Genomic DNA, 11,937 nt, shown 5'->3' with positions numbered 1-11,937 from the left:
AAGTCTTCTTTTGAATCTTGTTTCTTGCTTCAACTATGCTCAAAATTGCTTTCCTGGGTTATGGAACTTTTCGAGTCTTTAGTTGCAAAAGTCCCTTTTGGGCTTTAGAATTCCTTTCCTAAGAGATCCTTAAATATCAACCTATTGAGTTATGAAAGTCACGTACGCATACTCTAGGTTGGCTTCTGGGTTGTCAAGAATGTCTTCTTCCTCATCTTACTATGGTAGTTTTGCAAGAGGATTCCTTGACAAAGGTTGTGTTGTTGAGTCCAAGAAGAAAAGAACAACTTTCCACCTGCCTTGACAGTGAACACCATGTTTAGTTAAGTGATTTTAATTGAAACATAGAAGTAAAAAGGAGAAACAATATATTTTTCTCTTCCATCAATGTAGACTCCACAAGTATCTCCGGGCTAATGGAGTTGACGATTTAGTAGAGATATGTGTTCCATTATCGCGAGCAATTCGTGCCGATAACGTTTTATGAAATGATATTGTTCGACTCCTTTACGTTTCAGATTAGTTCACGTCAATCATATGGTATAGCTGTACAAAATATATCAGAGTACTAATACGAGACATTAATTACGTACTAGGCTAAACTAGAAAATGTATAGACAAGTAAAATGATGATGGGAGAATTTTCTGTTTTCATTTATCAGGTCTTGAGTATATTCAAAGTGGAGATTAAAATGGTTATTTATATGCCACCAGAGTCCGTAGGACAAAATCTATCTAATCTATCTATCTAATTAGATGATAATTAAAATTCAATGCTGAATTCTCATCACCATAATCCTACGTGTACAACTGTGGTTTGAGTATTGTGAAATTAAGCCCTATGATTCACTCTTGCGCCCCACAAAGTAGAAATTTGTTCGAATTACATACTTGCACCAACAACTATGGTACGTTCTATCAGCAGTACTACCCACGTAATGTATTTGAACGAACCGCATTCTTATCACTCTCAATTCACCACGATTCATTCCTCTCCCATCCTTAATTTCAGTTTCCCCCTAAAAACTAATTCTCTTATATATTTTCTACTGACAGCTGACATAAAAATCCATTTGATGTTAAGATATTAATGTCTTCCATTGATAATTTAGGGTTCAACATGCTGTTTCGGTTGGAAGCTATGCAATTTATTTCCTATTTTCCACTTAACCAGGATCAAATATAGGGTTCAAAAGGTATGCAATTTGCTTCTTACTTTCCATATAACCCAGATCCAATCTAGGGTTTCAAATTATCCGTTGATTTTGTTTTTAAATTTGTGTGTATGGGATTTGTAACTGATTTGATAAAAGAAAAGTCTCATTAAGTTTTTTGTTCTCAGGATCTGGGTTAAGAAAAGAATGAGTTGAAATCTAAGAGTTCATCCGTATTGATTGGTTGAAATGATGTTTCTGCTAGGAAAGGGAGTTCCATTGACAGGATACTCAGAAGTCAGAAACAGGTTATGTGTTCACCATTGACATAATTAATCCTAACTGAAGCATATCAAGCACTGCTCTATTTTTATCTGTAAAATCTTTATTGCTTATTTTTTGTTTTATAAGTAATCTCTCACCTCATTCTTATTCTGATTTTCTGTTTTATCTTCGTTGTTCTTATTTTCTACTTTGCAGGTAAAAGATAATAAACATATCATATTGCAGAAGTATCGATTGGCTTGGGCAAATAGGTACCATTTGTTTTGGTCTTTATGATACTTTCATCAGAAGGAATTCGGTAGATTGTAATTACATTTGATTACAAACTGGGTTTGTTGCATCTGTAATTGTTACAGTTTCTTCACCCAATTCATTACTGTTACAGGTTAATTCACCCAATTCATTATCAGATCACAAGAGGAATCCCAAGGAGTAATTCGGCTGCTTATCAAATTGTTCTACACTTGCTGAATCTTTCTAACTTTAGTACGTTATGTTTATATTCACATTTTGGTTGGCTATACGAGTACTGAACCTTGGAATTTTGTACAACAACTTAGAGATGCAGGGTTAATTTTCTGCGGGTTGCCTACAAAGTATGAAGCCCCAAGGTATAAAGTGATTTCCTTCCTCTTTTAATTAGTAATGGTTTGTTGTACATCTTTATATTTATATTGACAATGTTTCTGAACCATAGGAATTTTGCCCATCATGTAGTGATATGGAATTTATAAATGGTCCATGATGGAAACAAGCGCCATAAACAAGACTAGGCCTTTTGTTAAGAATTTGTTCATATAAAATCAGCATTGTCGCTATTTCTGTCATATGATGCTAAAGGAAAATGTTTGTATCAGCTCAACTTCAGGGGTATCAAGAACAAAACATATTGCTGAAGTTGTTACTTTTATGTTGAATGTTCTGGTAGAAGGCAATTACTTTTGGATTGCTCGTCACTCTTCTTCTGGATTGCTCAAAATACGGTTATTTGGTCATAAATTGAATGAATCCATCCATTATTCTTAAGTGAATTCTTAAGTGAAATTGTTATGACAAACTATAGGTTGATATGAGTTGGTGTTAAAGTACAGATTAGAATGCAGGCCATGTGTTTGAGCCCCAGCATTTTGCGATGCTAGACTGCTTACAGAATTAGGCTCATAATGTCTGCAGAATACCTGAACATTGTGGGTCACAGTGAGTTTCCATTCCCAACATGAGCGAGCTCCAGAGTCTAATGGATCTGACTTTGATGTCTTGATAAGTAAAAGGAACCAGGCTAAAATGGTTTAAAAATTAAATAAGCTTTGTTACAATGCGTACATTTCCCAGATCAGTCTGTCTTTGATGACATTTCAGTTCCAGGTTTGTTTTTGCAGAGTCCTCTTTTGCCATGGTTGGATTTACGGATTGACCAGTTTCACCAGCGGCTTGGTGGCAACTTTCCCGTAGGGAGCTTTATCTGTTTTGTGCTGAGTAGTAAGTGTTCCTTGAATTTGTGAAAATAAGTTATAGTCCACATACCACAGGGTTATTGTGGTTTCCCAACCAAAGATGAGAAGGTATACATCTTAGAGTACCAAAACAATTATAACTAAAAGAAACGAGATAATAAAACACTATGTCACTGACTAAATCCTTTGTTCCAGAACCAACAACATGATTGAGAAAATCAAATTCTCTGTAGTTCTGTATATGAAATGTTATCTACGTACACAATCGCAAGATGGTAAACAAGCAATCCCATAGGTAAAGAAAAAAAAAACAGACCGACATGCAGTACCAGTATACCATCAGCTTTTCTATACTCCAACTGATACAGGAGTACTGCAGCGATGAAGACGTATACATAGGTTGGTTATGAGTTATATATGACGATCATAGCATTGGGGCTCAGGGAATAACCGTACCAGAATCAAGCTGTATTCCCCGGTGCGAAGCACGGGTTACTATCTAGCAAGTCCATGAACTAGAAAGTTTACATTTGTGAGACTACGTGTCCAAAATAGGAAATGTTAAATACTTAAAGACTAAGTAGTCTTTGGATGACCCTTATCTTGATCAGCTGTGGAGGTGGAGGATCATCTAAAGTTCTTCCGGAGACTTGCTTAGTGAATGGTGGGCCACCCACGTTCACATAACATAGTATTAGTAGTATAAATACGGACTAGTACTATATACGGACCGCAATTTTTAACAGGAACAGAAAATGAAAGTAGGAATTACCAATAGGTATTATTACGGTAGTCTTAGTTAATGGCAGGTCCACCCATTAAAGTCCAGTAAGCATAGGTCCATAATTAAAAGAAAACATGAAACTGGACCTAATTTTTTAAGCCTAGGTCCTGTACACGTGCGGGACACATGTGACGTATTATCATAATTTCCAAAACACCCCGCACTATATAAAAACGGATAGAGACGTTCGTTTCTTTTTCATTCTCTCAATTTATTTTTTCATAGAAGAGCTCTGCAAGTGAAGATTATTTGAGGTGTGAGTTCGATTCATGAGTTCGAGCTCTGCAAGTGTAATCGGTAGGTGGATTTTTTGTAACGATTCGAGATCAGATTTTACCTTGTCTTTTAGATCTGAATCCATGGCGACTGTGTCAAGATTTGTTGGATGAGTAAAAGGAATTGATTTCCACCTTCCAGAAGTACCATTATTATGACGATGATCATGATGTTCTGATGTATTTGTGAATAATTTGATTTATTTTCTTCTCAATGCAATTTCATCTGTAACTGTATGAATATGCTGAAGATAAGGTCTAAGAATTCTTCTTTTATCTCTTTTCTTGATTTTCAATACCAGAGTTCTACAACAATTGTTTCTGTCTCCGCCTTTTTCTTCATTCTTCCATGAGATTCTCGTGCTCAGAAAAGTATCGTAAACGATTTGATTTGAATTTAATTGAACGGAGATTTCATTTGATTTGTTACCTGAAATCAAATTCGCGAAATCTGAATCTTCAGTCGAAGCTAATGAACTTACCACCTTTTTATAAAGCTGATTCTCTTCGAAATTGTTGTTGAATTCAGGAACTTTGTAGAATTGATACACATGAAACCGAATACGTATATGATGTACTGGTGGTTTTTGATGAAAATAGTCCAGATCTAGTTATAAAATCATGTTTTACGTTCGTTTCGTCTGTAGATCTGGTATTTTAGTTTCATTTTGGTGGCTTTTGGTTTGGTTTCAGTTTGGTTTTGTGTATTAACCATCAGTACGTATATGACGTACTGTTAATCTGTGTTTACTATGCATCTATAGGTTTGGTTTCAGTTTTTTACAGTGTTTTTTTGGTATGAATTGACAGTACATATATGGCGTACTCTTCTGATTTTGTTTTATTCGAAGTTTTTCCAGTTTTTTTTTGTTCGATCCATGGTCTAATCGTTGTAGTGTTTGATTAAGATTTTGATCTCCATGTTTGATTTCTTGATTATTTACTAGATTTAGATGAATAATCACGTTTTTGGTTCATTTCGTTATTAGATTTGATCTAACTAGTTCCATTTTGTTGTTTTTAGATTTGTTTTTTTGTATGAAACAACAGTACGTATATCCTGTATTGACAGAAACCTAGCTTATTTTGAATGAAGAAGAAGAAGAAGATGCATCGTTATGACTTACGACAAGAAGATTTGTTGCGTTTCCATGTATGTTTTCTTATCATCTTCTTTGATTATTTTTTTCGTTTTTCTTCTATTGATTGTATTATGAAGATGAAATCGATTTTCATGACGTTTTTATGTTTTCAGGTTTGTTACAGTTTGTTTTTGTGTATGAATTGACAATACATATTTGGTGTACTGATATAAACTTCTTATGATTTACGAGGAGAATATTTGTTTTCTGTTTCCAGGTATGCTTTCTAATCATCTTGTTTGATTATTTTGTTCGGTTTTCTTCTTTTGATTTGTTTTTGAGATTGTATTCTGATAATCAAATCGATTTGATTGACGCTTTTATGGTTTTTAGGTTTGTTACAGTTATTTTTGGTGTATGAATTGACAGTAATATATGGCGTACTGATACAAAACTCTTCTAATTTTGTTTTATTTGAAGTTTTTCCAATTTTTTTGGTTCGATCCATGAGTATATATGTATAATATTGATAGGAAGTGCTATTTGTTGTGTTTTTTCTCCTTTTTTAGTCTTACCCTTCAGTACTTATGTGAAATACTGTAATATGTCTTTCGATTCTCTTATTTTTCATAGATCTGTCACCTGTTGTTGTCATACTGTTGTTTTGTAGTTCATGAATCTTCAGTACATATATCGCATACTGATAGGAAGTGCTCCTTGTTATGTTTGATTCAGTACGTATATGAAATACTGAAATAAATGCTCTTTGTTACGTTTGATTCAGTACTGGAATTGGATATGGAGATGATCTGGAGCTGCAGTTCAGAACTTATTGCAAGAAATGACAGATTTTGAATGATAGGAACAGGAATTGTTGTTGGTTCAGATTTGCAAGATTGTGAAATTGGTGGTGGTCTTGATGAAGTTACAAATTGGTTGTGACGTGTGTTTGAAAGAAGGTGTGCTGCAAATGTATTTGGAGGAACATAGAAGGTTGGGTTGCTACATTGTATGATCCTACAATGTATGTGATGTAATACGTTTTCTAATTTATTTATCATTGATTCTTACAGATTTGTACTCTACCTGGAAGCAGTGCATCAAATATGTACTCGAATTTGTAAGCATTCAGATATATAATCGGATTTGTAAACAGTACGACAGATATGTACTCAAACAGATATGTACTCAAATTTGTATGCAGTGTAGCAAATATGTACTCGAATTTTTAAGCAGTGTAGACACATACGTTTGGTAGTAATGGGCATTATGGACATTTCCATGTTTTAATTAATTTTGGACCTCCGGATAAAAAAAAATTCCGGTTGGACCCTACTATAAATAACTATATGGGCCTAGGACCAAACAAGAAATTTTCCAAAATGAAAACTAGAGTAATGAAAATGGGAATCTTCTTTATATTTCTTAGGCTCTCTTTTCAGTACATTCAAAGTGGAGATTAGAATGGCACCTTTGAGTGACAACAGCTTTTCACGCAGAAGTAAAATCCTTGCTGAAGGCGATTACATGGTTAAAAGATAATATTTTGTCAAGTGTGGCTATTGTAATTGACTGTAAAGCCTTGGCAGACAATTTAAATAGGATTACCTCAGAATCTCCGTGGTTGGCAGAAAATATCTTGCAGGAAACAAAGATAATCTTGGAAAAACTACCCAAGCTAAAGTGAAATTTATAAGGAGAAAAAACAACAATGCAGCGGATTACATTGCCAAAAAAGCAAGAATCAAAACGCTACAACACATGTCAGAAAACCTAAACCAACGAGTTCACAAATTTAGCATAGATTCCAATTCGTTTGATAAAAATGATTATGTAAATCTGTTGTATTACATTTGCTAGTTTTAATATATGATCTTTTTCCATTAAAAAAAGAAAGAAAGAGAGATTAGAACGGCTATTTATAGCCAACAGAGTCAGTTGAACATACAAGTCCGTAGATTAGATAGTTTACATTTACGAGAGACTACGTGTCCGAAATTGAAAACGTTAAAAGACTTGAAGCCTAAGTAGCATTTAGATGACCCTTATCTTGATCATCCGTGGAGGGGATGATTATCTAGATTTCTTCTCGAGTTTTCTTGGCATAGTGAATGGTGGGCCATCCACATAAACCACGTTCACATAACACTCCTCCTTGAACCATCATTTTAAGATTCGCCTCGTCAAAATCTTGTCAGAAAAATCCAACTTGGATGAAAACTGGTCGAAAGAAAGAGTACAACTATTAAAGCGATGGTCGTCGCTAGTTTTCTCTTTTTGTCGAAGTTCCTCCAAGAAAACCATCTAGGACAAAACCTGAGTTCTGGATGAGATTGTCTACTTCCACAAAATATTTACTTCGTTGGAACTGTGCCAGGAAAAACCATATGGAAAAAACCTGAGCATAGAGTGAGGTTGGTCGCTGCCACAAAATAATTCCTCCATCAAAATTGTATTAGGGAAACCACTTGGGACAAAACCTAAATGCATGCGCCAGGAAAACCACTTGGGACAAAACCTGAACGTCAAAGCCTCATAATAATATCGACATCAATGCAGATGTTGCCTCATTAAAAACCTCGCCTGGAAAACTACGTGGGACAAAACCAGACCAAAGGAAAAGAGTACAACGGACGTCGTCCAATAATGATGTTGGACATGCATATGCTGCCTCGTTAAAACCTTGACAAGGAAAACCCATCGGGACAAAACCTTAACGAAGGAAAAAGAGTACAACGCGTTTAAGTTCAGCCGATGATTATACGAGTTTACTCCCCCTGAAGCAATATTTTCTTAAAGCGGTTGGTGGTGCAAATACTATACAACTTTCAGAAAACTGCTTTACTATCCACAGTTTATAGAGGATTGCTTTAAAAATCGCATTTATATCCTCTGTCTATTGTACATCAAATTCAGTTTGCCGCTTTAACTTCAGGCATAACAGGGAAAGGCCTTGTGTAAACTCATAAAAATCGTAGAATCAATTTATGTCTTTAAAGGTGTACCTGCAAAACAAAAGTTCGAACAACAACAAGATAATGCATGCATTAAATCTATAAATGGTACTTCTGGACCATAAAGTATTATTTTTACGTACGTAATAGGTGGATCACTTTTTCACTTTAGGGATCCAAACTAATGGTGCTAATTTAGAAGCACGATAAGTATTACGAGTATCAAAACTAGATACTCTGGTATATACATACAAGTTTTATTTACCCGGATTTTAACCTTAAAGAGTGACAAGATCACATGTTTGGGCGCCACAGGAGTTGGACCAAAGCTAGGCCCATGAGACCTGATCAAGGTTTGATCGGTAAAAAGAAACAAATCGAGATCTCAAAATTTTGTTCAAGCGTGCATTTTAGCGATATCAAGGGCGATATCAAAGACGATATCAAGGGCTTTTCAAGAAACCAAAGATCGATTTATCTGGATTTTAAACTTAAAGAGTGACAAGATCACAAGTTTGGGCGCCATAGGAGTTGGACCAAATCTAGGCCCATGAGACCTGATCAAGGTTTGATCGGTAAAAAGAACCAAAAATACGATGCCTGAGAGTTTCGAACTCTCGCGGGGAAACCCCACCCATTTACTTAGTGTTAGATTACAGGGCATCCAACTCAAAACCAATTGGCAATGAGTGGAGAGGTCCTAAGAGATTATAAATCGCAGGACCTTAGAAACCCATACTATGTGGGACTAATAATCTCAACACGCCCCCTCACGTGTAGTCTTGTTGGGTCTAACATGTGGACAATAAATCGGGTGACGCGGAGTAAACGCGCGGTCAATGACTCGTCGCATATAGACTGCTCTGGTACCATGTTAGAATACGGGCATCCAACTCAAAACCAATTGGCAATGAGTGGAGAGGCCCTAAGAGATTATAAGCTGCAGGATCTTAGAAACCCATACTATGTGGGACTAATAATCTCAACACTTAGCAGGCACACCCCTTAACCACTCGGCCAAAGCGTCGGACTGTTATTGAATCACATTAGAATCATCTTCTTTGGTGGTAACGGTACACATTAGAAGTTCCAGGGACTGTATTGTTTTCAGATACTCATTCTTCCATAACTCATATGAGCAATGAAGCCAACAGTATATACATAGAAGTCTTCCTTATAATGCTTGATTAAACTATGTATGGATCCACTAACCAACAGAGAAAAAATAAATTCCCAAAGCAATTCCACAGGAAGCAGTATGTCATTAGTGCAACATCCTGTACTTTCTGCAATATAAGCATAATCATATTTTTTTTTTGAAGGTAATGTAATCATATTCAATTTACTGGAAATTGGAATAATGCTTAAAGGTTTTATTCATAGACCAAATAAAAGGAAGTACTAAAAGTTTTATAAACCAGAGGATAATAACATAAATGAAACCCAGCAGAAAGGATAATAACATAAGATGATGTATGTTTCAACTCCACTGTCGAGCATCCGATCTAGGACAATATAGTCTGTACAGGCATGGTGTTCTATCTCCTCCGATGTAAGGAATACAAAGCTTCCTCGAGTTCTACATTTTATTACGATCCTGAAGATAAGAACCTGAATTTACCGAGACTAGGCTCTGCACATAACTGTCCATCTCATAAAATGGTCTTGAATCATCTCTAAGACTGTGGTTCTGAAGTCTTTCGTTTTCTTTCTTCAAGATCTTTACAATCCTAGCTCTCTCCCGCTTCGCGTCATATACTACAAACAAAGTGTCACCCCCTGCATCCAATTGAATCTCTAATAGGATCTCACCATTTCTCAGAAGTACAGTCCTCCTTAAGTAGTGAAAAGATGGAATATCAACTGTCATTAGCTGGTCGATCTTGAACAATGTAGTCCATGACTGTCTCACTCCATAATCCTGCATCACCCATACCTCAAAACCAACTTTACCAACACTTCAAAGCATGCTAAGACACCCACAAATTTATAATCAAATTTGTCCAAATTTTCAGGTTGGTGTATTTCTGCGAAAACCTCATCTTTCACATCAAACGAAAGTAAAACTTGTAATTTGGTACCTGAACATGATTGGGTTAACCAATGAAGAGCTCCATTGGAAAACACCCCAGCAGGTCCTCCTCTAGCAAGTCTATACGGAATGCACAAACTCGTTCTCCATGAATTTAAACCTAATGTATAAACCTCAACATGCGAATAATTTGAAGGAGAATTCTTATAATGAACAATTGATACAACCTTGTAATCCTGAATTCCGCAATCATAACCAAACCCCCACCCAATTTCACAAACATATCTAAACCCTGACATAACTGGTTTTATAAACTTATGCTCTTTTGTAACTGGATTCCAAATGTATATACCACCATAAACATCAGGACTGCTAGCAAAAATTAAACCATTACAAGTACTCAAAATCCTAGTCCCTTCATAAGTCATGACTGGATGATTTATCTTTACAATCTCATCAGATAATAATAATGATCTAGATGTTGCTGATAATGATAGTGGATCATAATCTATAGAGTGCCAAAGATTACCTTTTGTTAAAAGAAGCGTATTATTTCCAATTTCAGTATCATACTTGAGTTTCAGCTTAACAAAATCTAGACTAGATTACCGCTCGCGGTGGGGGGCCGACCAAAAGGGTGAGTTAGATTGATTTACAGACACATTACTCCTTCTTTGTACAAATATACATCATGGCAAGCAACAAAGAGCAAATGCTGGAAGCCTAGAACTACCGGTCATCTCGATTTTACTGTACTAACACAGTAGCCCCTTTTTGTCACATCGGCAAAGTTCGGTAACAAACGTCCACTATGGAACTCGTTAGTCACGTTTCTACGTATGTCAGTTTACTTTAGGTAATTTACAACAAAGGTAGTTTAGTATTTCAGTTACAAATTCAAATCGCACCCAGCTTTCACCGAATCACTATCTTTGTGTTTCGTTTTCCTCTGCCTCCTTTGCTATCTTTCTCACAGTCTAAAACACAAAACTGTTTTATCTTTCTCACAACAATAAATTAGCAGCAACAACAACAATAGACTAAATATCATATCTTCATAGCAACAATAAATCAAAATCTGATATGCAATTGCTTGCATTTTTAATATACAGTTCTGGAAGGGTTTTCTTATGTTTAACAAGAAGGATTAATGTACTGCTGAAATAAAAGGGTTGCTGAAATTGAAGGATTTAATTGATTTTACTGAAGGAAGAATGAAGAGATGGTGATCCAGTGAATATGGGCCAATGGGTCGGATACAGGAAAGACCCGACCCTAAAAGTTCATCTTCTTCGCCCGATTCAATGCTCTTGTAAGTCTGCAACCCTGCAATATCATTCTCTGCGTCTGGAGTTTTTTGATCATGTTTGAATCTCTAAATTAATGGGTTGAAGTATAAAGGCTTCAGTTCGATCGAATTTACAAAATCAGCCGAATTTACAAAATGGGTTGGGGCATATTGAAAAATTGATTCATTTATTTCTAACCGAGTCTGAGACAGACGAGAACGTCCAGAGGTTATGGATGTTTCTTCCCTTCCTTTCTGCATTTCTTTTGTACCACGTTCTCCATCACCAACAATAACCGTTTCAGTTTTTTTCTTCTTCTTTTTTTGTTCTAGTTAGACTGGCTATATTATGTACTAGGTTTTCATGGTGGTATTGGAGAGGAAAAGATCGAGAACCAACTATGTAAACTGGACCATCTGATGGTGGGTGTTATCAGGTTATGAATCAGATGATAAGATTGATTTATTGGTTCAATGGAACCTCATGATACTGAATTTCATAATGGTGGTGATGAAGGTGAGAAGTTGTTGCGTATCTCTACAATAGATAGTCTGGGCTAATGGATTGAGTACGGTTTTGGACCGGACCGGTTCATCATCTCTTACACCCGCGATTAACCCGGGACGTG

At 35.9% G+C, this 11,937-nt stretch overlaps 1 protein-coding gene and 1 long non-coding RNA gene across 6 annotated transcripts; one reads left to right on the top strand and one right to left on the bottom strand.

Annotated features, from left to right (window-relative positions):
• Positions 1-939: 939 nt before the first annotated feature.
• LOC113282942 lies at positions 940-4,083 on the top strand. 5 transcript variants are annotated; one of them, XR_003327245.1, is made up of 5 exons: positions 940-1,196; positions 1,343-1,462; positions 1,635-1,690; positions 1,825-2,050; positions 2,819-4,083. It is a non-coding gene; the product is annotated as an uncharacterized LOC113282942 (long non-coding RNA). The 5 variants fall into 5 exon arrangements; XR_003327246.1 differs by having other exon boundaries at positions 2,805-4,083; XR_003327244.1 differs by lacking the exon at positions 2,819-4,083 and adding an exon at positions 2,157-2,789.
• Positions 4,084-9,567: 5,484 nt separating this feature from the next.
• On the bottom strand, positions 9,568-10,448 carry LOC113279712 (F-box/kelch-repeat protein At3g23880-like). Its single transcript, XM_026528383.1, has 2 exons — positions 10,026-10,448; positions 9,568-9,909 (listed from the first exon to the last, which is right to left on the bottom strand). The coding sequence occupies exons 1-2, from the start codon at positions 10,446-10,448 to the stop codon at positions 9,568-9,570; spliced, it is 765 nt and encodes a 254-aa protein (XP_026384168.1).
• Positions 10,449-11,937: the final 1,489 nt, after the last annotated feature.

This window comes from Papaver somniferum, chromosome 5 (genome assembly GCF_003573695.1).
Source record: "Papaver somniferum cultivar HN1 chromosome 5, ASM357369v1, whole genome shotgun sequence".
Taxonomy (NCBI): Eukaryota; Viridiplantae; Streptophyta; class Magnoliopsida; order Ranunculales; family Papaveraceae; genus Papaver; species Papaver somniferum.
Note: the sequence above shows the minus strand (reverse complement) of the source record. Positions and strands in the feature narration are given on the sequence as shown.

What these genes read in the sequence shown, in the direction of transcription:
- LOC113279712 (XM_026528383.1), bottom strand. Translation starts at nt 10,448, where the DNA reads ATGACTTATGAAGGGACTAGGATTTTGAGTACTTGTAATGGTTTAATT. An exon ending in CGTTTGATGTGAAAGATGAG is followed by an intron (nt 9,910 to 10,025) that starts GTTTTCGCAGAA and finishes TGGGTGATGCAG; the next exon opens with GATTATGGAGTGAGACAGTC.